Below are 21,080 nucleotides of genomic sequence, written 5' to 3' on the forward strand. Positions count from 1 at the left end.
CACTTCTGGTAAGTCCTAGTTACTATGCTCAATCCCCTTCGTTCATGAATCGTATATATGATGAAATGTGTGCTTGGTTAGTTTGTTAGTTGAAGAAACTGGTCGAATGTGAAATCAAATTTATGTGCCTGGCCTGAATCGGTGGTTGAAATATCAGATTGTATATTTAGTGTGTACGTGAACTGAGATGGAGCTATAGACTTTAGCGATGTCGACGAATTAAACCATATATGGGTTTGAGTTTTCTTTCTTTTCTCACCTAACCAAATTCAACTCTCTACCGCACTCTGCACATGAAATTTAAGGTGAATTTTCATGGTGGCTCGATCTCATTCAAGATCTCAGTTAATGTGGTTACAAAACCTTTCCAGACAATGACATTATGAAACCGATCTATAATTTGGTAGCCATGTATATCAGAACTTAGAGTGACATTTTTGTGTTTCATGTCTTTTTACTATATATGTTGGTTAAAATATACGGAAAGATCGATGTGATTCCATCTTTTATAGTACAAATTCAAATTAAGCATAAGTTTCATTACAGGGTGTTGCAATGACACCCTAATGGAGTTTTGGTTGGTAGATGTTCTTATTCCGATAGCATATGCGTCGGAGGTCATTTCAATTGGAAAGTTATTGAGTCATGTTTATGACCCATACCGTAGTTCCTTTTAAGGGAAACACATGAAGGAAAAGCTTGAATGGATTTTATGGTGATTTAAGAAAAGCTTGCACGCAGAATGATGCTGTGGTGGGATGAATGATAAAAGTGTGAATGTAAATGAACCGAAAGAAACCACTGATATCATGATTGGGTTTTTATGCAGGAGCATACGGCATGAATGATTATACGAGAAAAATAAAACAACAACAATGATCACCAGCTCTATGAAATCAAGGTTGATTGAAAATCCTGTTAACTATAGGAAATTAACTGTTATTTTGCCAACTTTTGTTTGGATCTTTCCTAAAATTAGGCAGTGTCTGGTTAGTTTGGAATGATTAAAGTGAAAAGCAGTAGGGAATAGTTATTGAAATAACATATATTCGTTCGTTTAAAGGAGATACAAGTGATTGAAGAGACCAAAGAATTGACAAAAGCTTGTTGTCTAATCTCTATTCATGAATGAAGTGTCCAGACAATGAACTATACAGTAAAATTTAGGCATGTCACTTTTGTTCTTGAGCTCCTTCACCACCAAGAGTAGTTGTACGTGTTTAACTAGCTACGTGTATCTTTTGTTCCTCGAGAGAGATAGTTTTGGAATAATGATCTGTAAAGTTCATAAACAGGTCCCAAATTCTTCTCCACACTGACCAACAAATTACAAATCCTCAAGATGTTTAGATGCTTATAAATAAAGATCGTTGCATGGAGGATGAGAGCTACACTGGAAGAGACTCCGGCAATGGAACAGACTCCAGAAGGTATAGACTGCAAAACGGCTGTAATTAGTGGGAATGGGGTTCTTATCGGAGCAAGTGGCTTTTTCTCCGAACCATTTACTTTCAGTGTTCTTCATCTGGTGATGTATAGGCCTCAGTCTTAGAATCATCAAAACCTCTTTGAATCAAAAGATCGTAGACAAAAGAACCTTTCGGGTAACCCACATAGTCCTTATTTTGTACAAGCTCGTCGATATCAGTATAAGTTGGTTGTAGCTGTTGGACAGTTAGTATTGTTGATAGACTAGCTGCATAACTTTGAGTCAGAGGATCACTACAAACTTACTCAATTAAGTTGCTAGCCACATTTTCTGCAAATTAGTTAACTGATTTATTAAGCAATTAAGCACCTAAGGAATGACATGCATAAAAGTACAGTTTGTGAATGACTGAATGCTACTTACGATGTGAGACCATTACTGTGAAGGAGAACCACATGCCTGCGCCGACTTGACGTTGTGGAGATTCATGAGTATCGTCTTTCTTACTGTGTTCTAGAATCCAAATCACAATACCAATGAAGAAGGAAAAGCAACAACTTGTCAGCCAGAGCTTCCGCTGAAAAGGCTCTAGGAAAAGCCATGCATAATGACTCTTCTTGTATTTCGTCTGCACTACCTTTACCACGCCTGATTCTGTGTATGGCAATGTGAAGTCAACATACAGAGACCTGTTCCCTCTAATCGTTGTCGCTGCAGCCGAAGCATCAAAATTCTGTCCAAATGTGTCGAAGGTAACGTGATCGGTTGAGCAATTTTAAAGAATTTGAATGTAAAAACTGAATGTTATCTTTAGTTTATTTCTCTGTCACGCATGCTGCATTCTAAGCAAGTAATTAAACATGTCACGAGAATTACTGGAAATGTCCATGACCTGATCATGACATAGTTGGTTGTTCCGCACATGAAAATATTCTATGCTCAACAAAAATCAGAAAAGAAAGTAAATGACTTAGTTGAAATGATTTTACGATTTTTACCCCAAGAAAAACTTGATGGACCAAGTCATTGTAGCTGTCTGCACTAGTACTATATTTCGGGCTTTGCAAAGGGAATGAAGTCGTAAGTAACAGCGTAGGGTAGTCCTTCCATTACAGCCTTGAAGATGTCAATGCAGAATCCGGTGACTTCTGTTGCATTTGTGACAGGATTACGCACCACCTTCACAAACTCAGGAGAACCAATCTTCACAGGAACTCCTACTCTCAACTTTTTACCATTTGTGGGAACTTCCCAACCTTTTGGAATTGAGACAGAATCTCCAGGCCATGTTATTGGTCCCATACCAGATTTAGAACTTGAGTATGCCCTTTTGGTGTCCTTTGAGGTGTTCAAATCCTTCACAAGTCCACGTTCTGGTGTCCAAAACCCAATGCCTCTTGCTCCATTCATTACCATTCACATTTACTACTGCGAACATTGGAGATTGTAATTGACCGTTAACAAAACTGAAATATCCTGCAATGCCTCTAAATCTAGTACTTAACAAGAATTTGGCAAGTTCTAGACCTTTTCTAGAGAAACCGAGAGTTTCGAGATCTGTCGATGAGTAGATAAAAGCATGCGTCTTTCTGAAGCCAAACGTTGATCTAGTACCAACATTCTCAACTGCCGGGGCTAATGCATAAGCAGCATCATATGCCCATATATAGTCCAAAAAATCTAGTTCAACATCAACTATATATGGTCGGATTTTCTTGTTGGAATTTCCTTTTCCATCGAACCCTGAAGTCAATAAGCTTGTCTGTTATTGGCACATAAGTTCTCACACCCAATGCCCCTTGCATTGAGTCGATGACTGAACCGTTTGTTCAACTCAACAGATTGGTTAGCCGATTTGTCATGAACTCATGATCCAAACATAGCCTTCCTTCATCATCCTCAACTCTTGTGCCTTTGAGAAAAGCCTAGAACCAAGGGAGGGAGTCATGTGTAATTTGCATTGTCATCAACTTGTAAAGCTCTCCAACAAGTTGATCATTCGTCGTGGTTGGAGGTATGGCACTCCGGTAAGGAACGCGAGCTCGAACGTCTTGCAAGGCGCGCATCCACCAAGTAGGGTAGTACCCCCTCGCCAAAGGCATTGTCTATATAGATTGGCACAGCTTCTCTCCACCCAAAAGCTTGGACAATAGCAGTTATGGCTTTCACTTGAGATGAGTCAGTTTGTGCAGCTCGGAAGAAATACGAGCTTGGGTGGGAGGTGAGAGAAGGACTTGTTGCTGAAAATGAGATCATGGGCATATGAGCTTTTTCTCCTAGATCGATCAGGAAATTGGCTTGCATTGATGATACAGGCCCTATGATCGCTTGAACTTGAACATTCTTTATGAGGTCCAAAGCTGTGATGATTTGATCAATAGAAAAAATGTAAGAACAAGGACTCAAAATCATTGCAAATAAAATTAATTAAATCTAATAGCTTAGAACCATATTTATATACCTGCAGCAGCTGCACGTACAACAATACAACATCATCATTTCTGGAGTCCCTAGTACTCAAGACCTGCCTTGTCTTCGCGGAACCATGAGATGCATAGAAGTCTGACAGGGTCATGTTGATGCAGCTCAACCAAACTGTACTTAGCGGATCATCCATATCGAGTATCACTCCCACATTCACCGGAATAATACTTGTGTTCCCTCCAATAGCCATGATAAGAATCAAGAAGTAAGAACAAACAGCAGCATTGGTTTGCTTCCTCTTCATTTTTGTTAGACTGTTGGATGACACGAAATGTCTGAAACAATGTGGTAAAATTCTCTTATCATCACCATCAATCCATCATCACTGAATAAACTAATTTAGAAGAATCAAAGTGTTGTGCAAGTTCCGCGTTCCGTTAACCTTGACCGAATCAAAGACGTGAGGAACATACCTGAAGGAGGAAGCATTAGATCATTGAGTTGGCCAAGAGCAAAAGCTCATACTATATATGTCAATTTGTTATATTTAATAATTCCAACATATATATAGTGAGGGTTTGGTTTGATGATGAGTGAGGTTTCACAATCATGGAAACAAATTGGCTTGGAAATAACTTGCTTATTTTGATAGCTAATTCAGGTTTAGGGTTTCCCCAACTCAAATGCTAAATTATGCTCAAACAATCTGATGTTCTTAGTAATCACCTAAAACATTTGATATATGCCTCAACCACCTGAAAACAGTATCATCCATCGATCTTGTGTTCTTATTCTCTTCATAACAATTGTTGTTTGACATACCATGGTCAAATATAAAGTTCATGCTAGTTTTCGATACAAATTCAATTATTACCATATGATGATCTATCGATCATAAATAAGTGACTCATAATGAGTCAAACAACTAAATTCTATAATATTATATGCAAAATCTTTAGTGATCAAGACTCAAACTACATAGTAGATAAAAGATCAACCGACACTAGACTTCAAAATTCTGTTATAAGTGTGAGTTGAAAATTCGACTAACGGGAAGACTTGTAGCATTTGAGACTTTGAATTGTTTACATAATTTAAAAAAAAAGGAAAGAAAAAGGCGACAAAAAAAAAGGAAGAAGCAAAGAAATGGACGCCGAAGTCCAAACAAAATGCCCACACGGCTGGAATTTAAGAATGGATCTTCAAAACCCTCGAGTCTTGTAAAACCCAGAAAAACTGAGAAAGCAAAGTGGGCGTCACTCTTGGTGGACGACGAGAGCTCACTCTTTCCTGGTCCTTCGATCCAACTTCAGATCCCAGGTATCAAATCTTTAACACCCATTTCATTTCCTTATCCTTTATCTGTTTTCCTCATCAATTTTTTAGTATTTTTTTCTTTCTCTGAAATCTGCGAAATTTGTATCGAAAATCAGTGTATATTACGGCTGAAAGATTTGCTGAGATTTTGTAAATAGTTTAGGACTGTGTTCGTGTTTTTGAGTTATTGCAATTTCAGTCTTGTTAATAATTTGATATAACCAATCAGTGTGCAAAACTGCAAATGGCTCCTAAATTGCCAAAGCTTGAAGAGGAATTAGGAGAAGACAGGATAAGCCAAATGCCAAATGATGTTCTTGTTCGCATACTCTCGTTGCTTGATGATTCAGTTTTGGCTGTGCAGACCACCATTTTGTCTAAAAGATGGAACAACTTATGGACTTCCATTTCTAGTATTCGGTTGGGTGATTTTGATCACGAGTGTGATGATCATTTCATGACATTTGTTGACAGTGTGGTTTCCCTTCATAACTCGACAGACATCCTTAAATTTGGTCTTATTTATAATAATGAAGGCTCACGAAATGATATGTTAGCTGATGATTACGCTCGTATTCATAGATGTATTTGCACTGTTGTTGAGCACAATGTTGTCAAGCTTCGTCTTAAACTTTACAATCCATTAAATCTTGATCAAGAATTCCCTTTATTGTTTCCTGAAAGTCTTTTCATGTGCAAAACACTAGTTGTTTTGAAGGTGAGTTCCAATTGTATTAGTTTCTCAAATTGCCCTATGGAAGGGTGTTTCCCAAGCCTCAAGGTCCTTTATCTTGAGATTGATGATTCTGACCACGATTCACGGAATTCACTAGAAAACCTTTTTACTTATTGCCCTGTACTTGAAGACCTGACTATCACTGGGGTTCTTGCACTGTCAAACATCAATATCTCTGCTCCTGAACTGAAGACATTAACAATGAAGCACATACATTCTTATTCCGTTGTCTTTTCCATTAATGCCCCAAAGCTGGAAAATTTTGATCTCCTTGATCACTTTCAATTTCCAAATAAATATATCCTTGAGAATGGAAAATCTCTAGTCAAGGTTAAACTTGAATTCCTTGATTATGAAGATTATGGTACTGATGATGGCATTGCTGATCATGCTACTGCTCTGTTTGCACAAATTTCCAATGTTGAAGATCTCTCTCTTAGTCTCCAAGGTCTCAATGTAAGTTGCTAATTTTTTTCATGCTTCACACTGTTTGAAGCAGTAGAGGAGTGAATCACTAAATGTAGTGCTGTGGACTTTTAATATTATTTTTCTTTTCCTGTATTTTTTGACCAAACACATTTCCTGCTTTGGATACCTTCTAGGTTTCTAGTGCCTTTGACAGTTTAATAACTCGATGAAGAATTCTGCTTGATCATTCTTTGTCATTCATGTAGGCGTCCTACTTGCCTGAGTTTGTCAATCTGAGTAGATTGGTGCTTGTTCTGCATGGTTTCAATTACTGGGAGTTTCTTATTGAATGTCTCAAGAGATGTCCTAATCTGAAACATCTGGACTTAAAACATGAGGTAAGATATATGCTTGTATTTGTACTTGTTGATACCAGCATGCAGCTACTAACAGTTCTTATTTCATCCACTCTTTCAAATAATTTGCAGGACAATAAATGGCATCGCAGAAAATACGAGCTTCAATGGGAGTTTTTCAATCCACAGGAGCGTCCTGCTTGTTTGGTGTCTCACCTCAAGACTATCTCCATAAAAGGCTTCAAGGGACAACGAGATGAGATGGAAGTGGCTGAGTATTTATTAAAGAATGGTGAAGTTTTGAATAGAATGAGTATTCACACTGAGAGTGAGGATCTTCTGTGTACAAAGAAGAAGTTATACAAGAAACTCTTGACATATGTAAGGGGTTCAAGGTCTTGTGTTATCTTGGCGGATTGACATCATCATCTTTTGTTGTTTTTGCCGAATTTTATTATGGTTCTTGTTTTATGTTACTAATTTCTTGTAACCTTTTGATTGTTGGGATTTCACTTTCAAATATGCATGAAAAACACAGTACATGATGGGATTAAAACTACTGCAAGTTCCATTCCCTTCTGGTAAGCCATAGTTACTATCCTCCGTTCATGAGCCTCAGAAATGTTTGCTTTGTTAGTTGAAGAAAGTCAAGAAACTGGTCGAATGTAAATCAAATTTATGTGCCTGACCTGAATCGGTGGTTGAAATCACATTTGTATATTTAGTGTGTACATGAACTGAGATGAAGCTATAGACTTTAGCTATGTCGACGACTAAAACCATATTTGGGTTTGAGTTTTCTTTCTTTTCCCACCCAACCAAATTCAACTTTACCACACTCTGCACATAAAATCTAAGGTGAACTTTCATGGTGGCTCGATCTCATTCAAGGTTCAGTTAATGGGTACAAAACCTTTCCAGACAAGGACATTATGAAACCGATCTAGAATTTGGTATGCAGCATATCAGAAACTTATAGCAAGATTTTTGTGTGGTATGTTTCATGTCTTTTTACTAAATATGTTGGTTAACATATACGGAAGATCGATGTGATTCAATCTTTTATATAGTACAATTTCGGATTATGCATAAGTTCATTACTTGAGCATGAAACAACGCCATAAAGGTGTCGTTATGGTGCCTTATGGTTGGTAGATGATCTTATTCCGATAACATATGCGTCGGAGGTCTTTTCAATTGGAAAGTTATTGAGTCATGTTTGTGACCCATACTATAGTTCCTTTTAAGGGAAAACTCGTCAAGGAAAAGCTTCAATGGATTTCATGGTGATTTAAGAAAAGCTTGCACGCAGAATGATGCTGTGGTGGGATGAAATGATAAAAGTGACCACACAGTTTTTATGAATGTAAATGAACCGAAAGAAACCACTGATATCATGATTGGGTTTTTATGCAGGAGCATACGGCATGAATGAGATTATACGAGAAAAAGAAAAACAGCAATACAAAAAGAACAGCAACAATGATCACCAGCTCTATGAAACCAAGGTTGATTGAAAATCCTGTTAACACTAGGAAACATTAACTGTTATTTTACCAACTTTTTTTGGATCTTTCCTAAAATTAGGCCGGGTCTGATTAGTTTGGAATGATTAAAGTAAAAATAGTAGGAATTGGTTATTGAAAGAACATATATTCGTTCGGTTAAAGGAGATAGAAGTGATTGAAGAGACCAACGAATTGACAAGAGCTTGTTGTTTAATCTCTGTTCATGAAGTCTCCAGATCATGAACTCAACAGTAAGATTTAGGCATATCACAAATTGTTTGGCAAAGTGTGTATACTGAACTATCAAACATGCAAAGTAACAGTGTAAGATGTAGCAAATCAATTGTGTTCTTGATCAGCTCCTTCACCTTGAGGAGCTGTAACCATTTGATCCACATCTGTTTCTGCTTGTTCCCTCAAGAAAGATGAGTTTGGAGTATAACTCAGTACAATAAACATGACTCGAATGCTTCGCCATACTGACCAACATGTCAATAAGATGTGTAGATTCTTATGAAAGAATAATGTTGTATGGATGATGAGAGCTAAACATGAAGAGACACCGGAAATGAGGAAGAGAACCCAAAAGCTGTAAAATGTAAAACGGCGGTGATCAGAATCATTTGGTTTGTTGTCTAAGCAGGTAGTTTCTCCGAACCATTTACTCTCAATGTTCTTCATCTCGTCCCCCTCGGTCACATTTAGAATTGACCTTGAAACATCCGGTACAAGAGGTGAACCTTTGGGAAAAACCTATTTATTCATTGACATGAACAAAGTTAAAATGTTTATACAGAACAATCAAAGTAGCAATTGGTATTAAGATCATAGATGTTATATATCTACTGTCATAGACACATATCCAATGCAACAGTTAAAAGAAACAAGAGGGAGCTTACAAAGGCAAAGCCACTAGTTTTGAAGATTGGGCCAACCATGTATTTTTTGCAATACTTGGCAAGAAATAGCTTCAAGTTGGGAGTTTCATCAATGGCAGCAGCAATACCACCATTTGCACTTCCCTTTGTCAAAAGTTGGTCACATTCTTCCGGTGTTGTATAAGGCTTTATTTTAGAATCATCAAAACCTCTTTCTATCATAAGGCTGTAGACAAACGAACCCTTTGGGTAACCTACATAATCCTTATTCTTCACAAGCACGTCTATCCCAGAATAACTTGGTTTTAGCTGTGGAACCGTTAGTATTGATGATAGACTAGCTCCATAACTTTGAACTAGTACTAGCACAACAAATACCCAAACGATCACCACAATCCTACTCAAGTTGCTAACCACATTCTCTGCAAATTAGAACACTGATCAAGTAAACAACTAATGATGATTGATGACGTAAAAGCAAAATTTGAGAGGGTACTCATGTGTAGTATTACTTTTTTTTTTTTTTTTAAATTTGACAAGGATGTGTAGTATTACTTACGATGTGCATAAACCATTGTTGAGAGGGAGAACAAAATGCTTGTGCCGACTTGACGCGAGGGTTTACCACGAAAATCATCATTGATACGATGTTCAAGAACCCAAACCACAAAACCAATTGCGATGAAAGAGCAACAAATTGTCAGCCAAAGCTTCCATTCCAAAGGCTTGAGGAAAATCCATGGATCTTGGCTCCGACTATCTTTCGTTTGCACTACCATTACTACTCCCGATTCTGTGTATGGCAATGTAAAATCAACATACAAAGACCTGTTCCCTCTAATCGTTGTCGCTGCGGCCAAAGCATCGAAATTCTGTTCAAATGAATCAAATGTAACGCCATAAGTATTAGATATCATTTCACTATGATCAAGTAGACTTCAATGATAAAGTGAGTTGAAATGGTGTACCAACATACCCCAAGAAAAACTTGATGAACCAAGTCATTGTAGCTGCCAGCAGTAGTACCATCGGGCTTTGCAAAGGGAACGAAGTCATAAGTAACTGCGTAGGGTAATCCTTCCATAACAGCTTTAAAGATGTCAATGCAGAACCCAGTGACTTCTGTTGCATTAGTGACAGGATTACGCACCACCTTCACAAGCTCAGGAGAACCAATCTTCACAGGAACTCCTACTCTCAACTTTTTACCATTTGTGGGAACTTCCCAACCTTTCGGAGTTGAGGCAGAATCTCCAGGCCATATTATTGGTCCCATACCAGATTTAGAACTTGAGTATGCACTCTTGGTGTCCTTTGAGGTGTTCAAATCTTTCACAAGTCCACGTTTTGGTGTCCAAAACCCAATGCCTCTTGCTCCATTACCATTCACATTAACTATTTCGAACATTGGAGATTGTAATTGACCGTTAACAAAACTGAAATCTCCTGCAATGCCTCTAAATCTAGTACTTGACAAGAATTTGGAAAGTTCTAGACCTTTGCTAGAGACACCAAGAGTTTCGAGATCTGTTGATGATGAGTTGATTGAAGTATGCGTCTTTTGGAAGCCAAAGGTCGATCTAGTGCCAACATTCTCAACTGCCATGGCTAATGCATAGGCAGCATCATATGCCCATAGTCCAAAAACATCTAGTTCAACATCAACTATGCTCGGATTTTCTTGTTGGAATTTCCTTTTCCATCGAGCCCTGAAGTCAACAAGCTCGTCTGTTATTGGCACATAAGTTCTCACACCCAATGCCCCTTGCATTGAGTTGATGACTGAACCGTTTGTTGAACTCAACAGATTGGTTAGCCCATTGGTCATGATCCAAACATAGCCTTCCTTCATCATCCCCAACTCTTGCGCTTTGGCGAAAAGCCTAGAACCAAGGGAGGGAGTCATGTGCACAATGAAGACTCGGATTTGCATTGTCATCAACTTGTAAAGCTCTCCAATAAGTTGGTCATTCGTTGCGGTTGGAGGTATGGCACTCCGGTAAGGCATGCGAGCTCGAGCCTCTTGCAAGGCATCCACCAAGTAGGGTAGTACCCCCTCGCCAAAGGCATTATCTATATAGATTGGCACAGCTTCTCTCCACCCAAAAGCTTGGACAATAGCAGCTATGGCTTTGACCTGAGAGGAGTCAGTTTGTGCAGCTCGGAAGAAATACGAACTTGGGTGGGAGGTGAGGGAAGGACTTGTTGCTGAAAATGAGATCATGGGCATGTGAGCCTTCTCTCCTAGATCAATCAGGAAATTGGCTTGCATTGATGATACAGGCCCTATAATCGCTTGAACTTGAACATTCTTTATGAGGTCCAAAGCTTTGTGTTTGAAGATTTGATCAATAGAAAAAAAAGCAAGAACAAGGACTCAAAATCATAGCAACTCAGATCAAATCAAATAGCTAGCTTAAAACCAAATTCATATACCTGCAGCAGCTGCGCCTACAACATCATTTCTGGAGTCCCTAGTACTCAAAACCAGCCTCGTCTTCGCAGAACGGTGAGATGCATAGAAATCTGATAGGGCCATGTTGATGCAGCTCAACCAAACTTTACTTGGCGAATCATCCATATCGAGAATCACTCCCACATTCACCGGAATAGTACTTGTGTTTTCTCCAATGGCCATGACCAAGGAAATACTCAATGAAAGAATCAAGAAGTAAGAACAAACAGCAGCATTGGTTTGCTTCGTCTTCATGTTGGATGACACGGAATGTCTGAAACAATGTGGTATTATATATTTGATTCTCTTCATGCTATGGTAGACTAACATACTTAATTCTTATCATCGCCATCATCACTGAATAAACTAATTTAGAAGAATAAAAGTGTTGTGCAAGTTCCGCGTTCCGTTTACCTTGACCTGATCAAAGTGTACGTGAGGAACATACCTGGAGGAGGAAGCATTAGATCATTTAGTTGGCCAAGAGCAAAACCTCACAATATATTTGTTAATTTGTCATGTGTAATGATTCCAATATATAGTGAGGGTCTGGTTTCATGATCAGTGAGGTTTCACAATTAATCTTGTTGTTATATATTGTTTTCCTCAGACCTTAATGCGAAAAATCTAAAGTAAACGAATTTGTGTCATCATATTTGCTTCTGGGAGACATTTATCTGAGAAGTCCCCGTATCATGCTAAATTATCTTCTAACAATCTAATTTTCTTAGTAGCCACCTACAACATTTAACATAAGCCTTAACTACCCGAAAGAAATATCATCCATGAATGTTGTGTTCTTAATTTCTTCGTAACAATTACTCTTTGGCTTATCATGGCCAAATACAAAGTTCATGCTAGTTTTGAATACGGATTCGATTATCGCCACACGATGACCATAAATGAGTTAAACACAAAATTCCATAATATTGACACCATACAAATCTTGCTAAATCTTCAGTGATCAAACTCACACTACATAGTAGAGTAAATGATCAAATGACGCTAGGCTTCGAATTTGTGTTATAAATGTAAGAATTAAATTCAGTTTACCTCCTTGTGGTTTGGGGGTAACTTCATGTTAGTCCCTACACTTTTATTTTCATCAGTTTACCCCTTGAACTCTTCAATTTTTGTCTGCCGTGCCCAAATTCTCATATTCCATTTGCATTGACCTTTAATTATCAGCAGTTAAGGTCCGATTTGGACATATAAGATCCGATTTGCCCAAATTCTAGATACTGGCCTCACAGTTAAGGTTAAAATTATCAGCAATTAACGTCCGATTTGGACAGAATATAAGACATTTGGTCACGCTTGAAGAAAATTCAAAAGTTTGAGGGAGTAAACTGAAGAAATTGAAAATATAGGGATTAACATGAAGTTACTTCCAAACCTTACGGGGATAAACTGAATTTAATTCTAAATGTAAAGTTGAAAGTTTGACTAACGAAAAGACTTGTAACATTTGGGTTGTTTACTGATTAAAAAGAAAAATGGCGACGCAGCAAATGAAGCTAAGAAATGGACGCCGAACAAGCCCAAACATATAAGCCCACGCTGCAAAATAAAATGAAGGTTTTTTCTGGCCTGGGAAATTAAGAATGGTGCTCTGAATCCAAACCCAGAAAAAACTGAGAAAGCAAAGTCGGCGTCTCTCTTTGTGGACGACGAGAGCTCACTCTTCCCTGGTTTTTCAACCCATCAACTTCAGAGCCCAGGTATCAAATCGTTAACACCCATTTCATTTCCTTATCCTTTATCTGTTTTCCTCATCAATTTTTGTGTCTTTTGTCTCTGAAATCTGCGGTTCCGAATGAAATTGTACCGAAAATTAGTGTTTATTATGCTATTGTCACTTCCCTACTGAATCGTTTGCTTAGATTTTGCAAATAGTTTAGGACTGTGTTCGTGTTTTTGAGTTATTGCAATGTAATGATTTTAATTGTTAATTTAATTTAACCAGTCAGTGTGCAAATGGGTTCCAAATTACCAAAGCTTGAAGAGAGATTAGGAGAAGATAGGATCAGCCAACTGCCAGATGATGTTCTTGCTCGCATACTCTCTTTACTTGACAATACAGTTTTAGCTGTGCAGACCACCATTCTATCTAAACGTTGGAAAGACTTATGGAAATCCATTTCTTTTATTCGGTTGGGTGATGTTAGTATTGATGTCGTCGATGATCGTTTCATGACACTTGTTGACAGTGTGGTTACCTATCATGGCTCAACAGACATCCTAAAATTTCATCTATCTTATAATAATGATGGCACACGAGATGATATGTTAGCTGATGACTACATTTGTATTCGTAGATGGATTTGCACTGTTGTTCAACACAATGTCGCCGAGCTTCATCTTAATCTTTTCAATTTAGAGGGTAATGAACAAGAGTTCCCTTTTTTGATTCCTGAATGTCTTTTCATGTGTACAACACTAGTTGCTTTGAAGGTGGACTCCAATAGTATTTGTTTCTCAAATTGCCCTATAGAAGGGTGTTTCCCAAGGCTCAAGGTCCTTTATGTTGATATTGATGATTCTGATCAGGTATCAAGGAAATCACTAGAAAACCTTTTTCCTTGTTTCCCTGTACTTGAAGAGCTGACTATCCGTGGGGCTATTTTTGAGTCGAATATCAATATCTCTGCTCCTGAACTGAAGACATTAAGAATGAATTGCAGATATTGTGATTCCGTCGTCTTTTTCATTAATGCCCCAAAGCTGGAAAACTTGGATCTCATGGATGACTCTTTTCTTCCAAATGAATATCACTTCAAGAATGGAAGATCTCTAATCAAAGTTAAACTTACACTCCAGCATGATAATTATGCTTTTGAAGCTGATGACCGTGCTGATCACGCTACTGCTCTGTTTGCACAAATTTCCAATATTGAAGATCTGTCTCTTAGTCTTGAAGGTCTCTATGTAAGTTGCTAATCTTTTTCAAACTTCACACTGTTTGAAGCTGTTGAGGAGTGGATCACTAAATGTAGTGCTGTGGAGTTTTAATGTAATTTTTGTTTTCCTTTATTTTTTGACAAAACACATTTCATGCTTGTAACTTGTCGTTCATGTAGGTTTCCTACTTGCCTGAGTTTGTCAAACTGAGTCAATTGGTGCTGGTTCTGCATGGTTTCAATTACTGGGAGTTTCTTATTGAATGTCTCAGGAGATGTCCTAATCTTAAACATCTGATCTTAGAACTTAAGGTAAGAGGTATGCATGTATTTTTACTTGTTGATGCCTTATACCAGTATGCAGTTGCTAACAATTCTTATTCATCCACTCTACTAAATAATTTTCAGGACAATAAATGGCGTGGCACAGACGACAAGCTAGAATGGAAGTTTTCCAATCCACATCAGTGTCCTGCTTGTTTGGTGTCTCACCTCCAGACCATCTCCATAAAAGGCTTCAAGGGACAACAGGATGAGATGGACGTAGCCCAGTTTTTATTAAAGAATGGTGTAGTTTTGAATACAATGAGTATCTACACTGTGAGTGAGGGTCTTCTGTCTACGAAGAAGTATTTACGCACGGAACTTCTGAAACATGTAGGGGGTTCAAAGTCTCGTGTTATCTGGGCGGATTGAAATCATCATCATATGTAAGGGGTTCAAGGTCTTGTGTTATGGTTCTGTTTCAAGTTATTTATTCCTTGTAGACCTTCGACTGTTGTGGCCAGAACAATCATGTGCTTCAGTGCTTTGGAGTGTTGAGATGGACAGGAGATAATGAAAAGTTTTTACTGTTTTGAATTATCATCAGAATTCTACTTCATTGCTTCCTCAATAACAAGGTATTTAACTTGGTGAATCTTTCTGCCTGTTTCTATGAATGATCTTTCTTTTGTTTGGTGTTTTTTCTTTATAAACTTTGGCAGCTGTAGCCAACTATCAGCAACAATACCCCATTAGTGTTGTGCAAAAGAACCAAGACTTCAGTGAAAGTTGGTTGTTTAGTTTCTCATTTGATTCTTAGGCATGCACTTTATAAACAGCTTCAGACAGATGAGTTAATTGAGAATCCACAGTGAGTTAATTGGGAATCCACGAGTGGAAGATTGCATATCCAATCTATATTAGTGATATTAGAATAATAACTGATTCTCAGAACTGAATGTGGCTTCGCTGTGTTGGGATCAAATCCTGTGTAAGGTAATAACGAAGGCTAACTTGGTAATTAAGATGAATTACTTGTTTTCTCCGTGATGGGGTTTTATAACTGTAAGTCTGAAGGTCTGTGAGTTCGATGGGATCAGATTTGGGGGGGATCACTTATTCAACATGATATTGCTGTTCAACTGCTTGGTTGTTTGATTGATTGCTTAGAAATTTGGTTAGAGTTATCCGTATGAAAGCAAGAAGCAATCTTTAATTATCAGACATTGTCTATTTTCTAATGCTAAGTAAGAAAATCAATCACTGAGTGGCTATCCATATTTCTCAATTGGCCAAGAACAATTTGAGCCTCGTGGCGAAGAAGGTTCCTTTCTTGTCTTAGATTCGAAAAATTTGGAATCTAAGTTAAGCATGACTGTTGTTGGTGCTTCCGGAGACCTTGCCAAGAAGAAGCAATGGAGATCGTCTACCCGAGGTTCTGGTCTTCATCTCTTGCATCTTATTTTACTTTCTAATGGTAGTAATCAAAATGGCTTATCATTCCGTTTGTGTCTGTATGCAGGTATTTTATAGCGTTTGGTTTCGGTCGAAATAAAATGACTGATGAAAAGGTAAGGAAAATGATTAGCCGAACCTTGACTTGCAGAATAGATCGGAGGTGTTTATTCTGAACTATGTAATCCACAGTGAACATGTATCACATAAACCTTTGTGATTCTTATAAATTGACATGCAGTAATAATTGACAGGCTTGTGAGGACAAAATGGACCACTTCTTGGAAAGATGATTCTACCATTCTGGTCTGTACAATTATGAGGAGAATCTGGCAGAATTGGACATCTAGCTGAAAGAGAGGAGGTAATGTGCTCACTACAGATTTTTTTTTTTTTTCCTTGTGTTCCGTATCAGCTACTTTTGTTTGAGCAGAACTTTTATCAGTAATGCTTTAGAAAATTCACCAGTAGAAGCAAGTCGGTTAAACTGTCCAGGGGCATGGCAACAAATCCTGGCTGCAGCAGCAAAGCATTATAAGTATCTGGATGCACTAACTTGAACCGTTGTTAAAGTACAATGGAAAGTGATATTAACGTTTTATCCTGGAGTACCATGTATGAATAGCAACCTTACTGTCTCTACAATTTTTCCTAAGAGTGTCGACATCATGTCCAATTTCCTTAACATGTTTCATAAGTATGATCAGGGAATGTGTAACCCGAAGGTCAACATATACTAAACTTTTAATTTTCAACTAAACTGTCAAAGCTAGTCAAGTCTGCAAGGTTGATGAAATTGGCTAAGATACTGATGTGAAAATATATAAAGGTGTTCTAGACTTCTAGTATGTGCCATGAAGAAGAAGAACTGTCTTCTGGTTAAATTTTTCTTTGGTGCACTTTAAATTATATTGATACATATAAAAGTAAATAAAAGGTAGATAATCTTGATAAGTTATCTAATATCACTGAAGTTTCTTTTTTTCAGGCTGGCAAAAAGTCAAATAAGCCGTTTTAGTTATCAATACCTCCAAACAACTTTTTTTGGACATGGTGAGATGTGCTAGCCTTGGAGCTTCTTCCAAAAAATGGGTGGACTACTGTCATTGTTGAGAAGCCATTTGGTCATGGCTCTGAATCCTCTGTGGTCTAGGTAACCACTCTCAGTCATTTGACTGTTTTGTTCCTATGTTTCTGTATATTTTGATAAGTATGGAATCATGCAGGACATAATGCAAAATCATCTTCTGCAGATACTAGCACCTTTTGCAATGGAAAGACCGGTCAGCTTGGATGCTGAGGAGTGAGGACATCAGGAAGGAATAGGTTTTTATATAATGTTCTTAAGTTTAAAAATGTGGTCTAAAGAACTTTACTAATTCTTTCTGAAAATGCCCTTATTGCTCTCACCATGAGTGGATGGTAATATATGTGATTGATGGGTTTGGTCTGAACTCAGGTAAAGGTTCTAAGATCAATGAGGCCACTGCAGAGTGAAGATGTAGTTGTCGCCCAATATAAGGGCCAGAACAAGGGCGGTAAAACATTTCTAGCTTATATAGATGGCAAAACTGTGCCAATCGACAGTCTCAACCCTATATTTGCTGCAGCAGCTCCCTGTTGATAATGATAGATGAGATGGGGCTTTCCTGATGAAAGCAGGATAGGCCCTCCATACTAAGCGGTATGTGGAAACGTTTCGTATTCTTTACTCTTTAGTATCAGTTCTTTAATATTCCAACAGTAAGGATCTAAACAATTTAGTGACCTGATTTTTTTGCTTTGAACACCCAAGAGCAGAGATCAGTGATGAGTTGAGACATGTCCCGGGTAACCTGTACAAGCGAAAAATTGGAACTGATTAATACAAGGCTCAAATGAGCTTGTGCTTCGTGTATGGCCTGATGAAGCCATATAACAACAACATCCGAAGTGACCTAAATTCCCTTACGTACAGTAGTCTTTTTTAGACTTGGTCATGAGGCTGGTAAGTGTGTTATAAGAACTTCGATGCTTTTATAATGACTTAAATCATCCAAATCTCTAGGCGGTTATATTACTGTTTTAGATACTAGAGTTGCCAGAAAATGTATACATATAAAAAACAGCTTGATTCATCTCCCTTATGGACATAGATAATGAATTTAACAAACAGCAGCACTACAGACTGAATTGCTAATATGGCAAGGAGTTTAGCAAACGAGTTCTAGATTAGCTCAGATAGTGCAATAATATAGCTTTTACTAAAGAACCCCATCACATGAACCTACAATATTATTAGCATAGATCATTATGACTGTTTTAGCTACTAGTGTGTATCATGATTACAGTTACTGCGCTAGCAACTAGAAAATAGAAGCTAGAAATCTAAAAGTGTTATGCATTTATGTTCATAGCTTGTCGAATAAACTTAAACAAGTTCATTGTTGGTCGTTCCGTTTTCATTCAGTGTGAATGTGACATTGCTCCTAAAACGAAAGCATTGAGCATCAGACCAAGTGATCCTGCCCTGGAAATAAATATCCAACTATCCAAGTAAGAAAAGGATGCCTATTTCTGGTGTCTGGAAATATGTTGCAACAGACCAAATCTCCTGTTCTCCTAATCTATCCGGTTAGCAGCCCCCTAAGGTTTATCAACCAAATTACTCTCAACACCCATCTGTTTAACATCAGATCCTTTTGGACAGCCATCCTGCAGAATATGACAAGATGTACAGAACGTTGTTTTTCGGTAAAACAAATGCTTCAGAGCTTTGATGTACAATAGAGACGAAATAATTATCGGCAAACGTCCTCATACCCAATTTTTGGTTACGGAGAGTACAGAATTACATATAATTATGCTATGTAAGATCAGAAGGGCCTTTAAAGGTTGTTCATTCACTCTGCTATGCTCTTTATGGATAGGATTGGGCATTGGTTGTAGGTTAGTTATCTCCAACATATCAGGCACACATCCTCTTACAAATAAGTTGTTTTTACTAAAATTATCATAACCTGTGCTGCAGTGATTTTATGAAAACATGTATGTGCTATATAAATGAGCAACATATCATTCTCCCTTTGGCTGTTGCTCGTTCTGATTGAGATCAAAATGAATAAGAGCCTCCTTGCATAGCAATTGCACGAGTTATGCTAAAATAAAGAGAACGAAATATGAGGTGCAAAACACACCTCATCTTGACATGATAGACAGAAAAGAACTAATACTCGATAATGTCACTGTCATCTTCCTTGGAACTTGTTGTTCTTGATCGATGAGTTAAGGTAGCCAAGGTCTCCACATAGCTACCTATACTACGGATAGTCTGAACTTCGCCAATGGATAAAGTCCAAAATTTATCATCATTAAAATTGTACATAACTAATAATTCTTTATCAAAAACCATAAGATCATGAGTTTCTGTCCAGAAACCGGAATGTGATAAGTCTTTGTATGGTTTGGAGACCCTCATTTTAGTCCAAGACTTGCTCATTCCATACTTTTTCATAACCCAAAACTCATTAAATATTGCTATATATAAGGTTGATGTTACACATAACCAATCTCTGAATGCCCCTAGTTGAATACAATCATTAGAAGCATTGGGCGGTAGTGCAATTTCTCTAACCTTCTCCTCTGGTAAAAGGAAAGATATAATCACCAATGATCCATCTGTAACCTTCCTCGCCAACCAATGAACATGACCATTCACCATGATCCCATCCAAACAACCGTAACTTTTGTAGGGAAATAAGTCGTCAATCTTTCGCCAAGAGCCAGTCTGCAATGTATAGACACTAAACACAAGTCCATCATCATATTCCTGCCCGTGAATCACCTTGTATTCATTGGTGGAGTGATCAAATCCAAGTGCATATACCCAAGGAAAAGAGGGATCCAGTGGTAGTGTCCATATTGGTGGCTTTGGCAGTTTCTTTGATTCCTTGGTTACAGGGTTGATCAAACAGTAACAGTTGTCTTTAGCAAACTGTGTCGTCAAGAACAAGCCATAGCAGGAACAATGGACAGAGGGAGCCCAGAAATCAAGCTCAGTGGATGCTGCTACTAAATTACCATCACCGTGAAACTGGTCGAAATTTAAAGAGTATAGCCGAAATGGCGATGAGTACGATAAAATATTGATAAACAGGCGCCGTCTGTCCTTATTCTCAACGGCGGCTTTGGAATGGTTTGCGACGAAATCAGGATGGGAGATTAGGGACTGCCATGACTTGGATACAAGCTTGAAGCGACACAAGGGCTTAACTGGTAACCTTAAAAGGATCGCATCTATAATCTCGGGTGGAAGCTCGACGTTTTGGCCACCGTGGACTTCTGTCTTCTTCTTCTTTATAGGACGATCTTCCATCTTCTTTGTCTGCAGATAGAATAATGCTTAAGAATACAGATGGAGGGTTGATGAACTTGTATATATGAGCCCCCGTGTGTAACATTTCCCAGAGAAATAAGGAAAGAGGTTTAGGGTTATCCAAGTAAGAAAAGGATTCCTAGTTATTTCTGGTGTGTGGAAATACTAGTGGCATCAGGAATTAGGAACACATGCAGGTTCAAGCATCAAAATCAATTATTTTTCACTTCATTCTCGGTAAAACTCTGATTCTCGGTGCTTGGTAAAACCAGTTTAACTTTCGGTTTATATCGCCTTCTCTCATTTGAAAATGAAAACAAAGTTCATCTTAACCATTAGTCCTTTGTGTGCAGATAACCATTGCTTCACCTAAGATTTCGATTCCGATCCAGCCGTGCAAGAGACCCTGTCAGGTTGGATGTGTGCATTCCTGCAAAACTATGAGCAAGTGCGAAATCAACTTTGCAACATATGCTAGAAGGATCGGCTATGCAATTTTGGTTTTGAACTTTCAGTGGTGTGTCTTCATTAGCTATCCGGTTTATCGGAATTAAAGGAGAGAGTAACATGGCATGTGCAACTAGCTAGCTGGGTCC

General features: G+C 38.1%; 4 protein-coding genes and 3 pseudogenes across 4 annotated transcripts; 3 read left to right on the forward strand and 4 right to left on the reverse strand.

Annotated features, from left to right (window-relative positions):
* Positions 1-1,224: 1,224 nt before the first annotated feature.
* LOC101315296 lies at positions 1,225-1,865 on the reverse strand (annotated as a pseudogene).
* LOC101290824 lies at positions 1,865-4,103 on the reverse strand (annotated as a pseudogene).
* A 996-nt stretch (positions 4,104-5,099) lies between these two features.
* LOC101311044 (F-box/FBD/LRR-repeat protein At5g56420-like) lies at positions 5,100-7,158 on the forward strand. The gene is made up of 4 exons (XM_004307781.1): positions 5,100-5,173; positions 5,400-6,362; positions 6,581-6,712; positions 6,803-7,158. The coding sequence occupies exons 2-4, from the start codon at positions 5,415-5,417 to the stop codon at positions 7,088-7,090; spliced, it is 1,368 nt and encodes a 455-aa protein (XP_004307829.1). The 5' UTR covers positions 5,100-5,173; positions 5,400-5,414; the 3' UTR covers positions 7,091-7,158.
* Positions 7,159-8,351: 1,193 nt separating this feature from the next.
* Positions 8,352-11,766, reverse strand: LOC101291106 (glutamate receptor 2.8-like). Its single transcript, XM_004309017.1, has 5 exons — positions 11,493-11,766; positions 10,033-11,384; positions 9,616-9,928; positions 9,078-9,478; positions 8,352-8,931 (listed from the first exon to the last, which is right to left on the reverse strand). The coding sequence occupies exons 1-5, from the start codon at positions 11,764-11,766 to the stop codon at positions 8,518-8,520; spliced, it is 2,754 nt and encodes a 917-aa protein (XP_004309065.1). The 3' UTR covers positions 8,352-8,517.
* Positions 11,767-13,155: 1,389 nt separating this feature from the next.
* Positions 13,156-15,177, forward strand: LOC101311325 (putative FBD-associated F-box protein At5g56440-like). Its single transcript, XM_004307782.1, has 4 exons — positions 13,156-13,232; positions 13,478-14,439; positions 14,592-14,723; positions 14,820-15,177. The coding sequence occupies exons 2-4, from the start codon at positions 13,489-13,491 to the stop codon at positions 15,105-15,107; spliced, it is 1,371 nt and encodes a 456-aa protein (XP_004307830.1). The 5' UTR covers positions 13,156-13,232; positions 13,478-13,488; the 3' UTR covers positions 15,108-15,177.
* Positions 15,178-16,046: 869 nt separating this feature from the next.
* Positions 16,047-18,048, forward strand: LOC101291391 (annotated as a pseudogene).
* Positions 18,049-19,335: 1,287 nt separating this feature from the next.
* Positions 19,336-20,484, reverse strand: LOC101291683 (F-box/kelch-repeat protein At3g06240-like). Its single transcript, XM_004309018.1, has one exon. The coding sequence runs from the start codon at positions 20,482-20,484 to the stop codon at positions 19,336-19,338; it is 1,149 nt and encodes a 382-aa protein (XP_004309066.1).
* Positions 20,485-21,080: the final 596 nt, after the last annotated feature.

The sequence above is a fragment of the Fragaria vesca genome, linkage group LG7 (genome assembly GCF_000184155.1).
Source record: "Fragaria vesca subsp. vesca linkage group LG7, FraVesHawaii_1.0, whole genome shotgun sequence".
Taxonomy (NCBI): domain Eukaryota; kingdom Viridiplantae; phylum Streptophyta; class Magnoliopsida; order Rosales; family Rosaceae; genus Fragaria; species Fragaria vesca.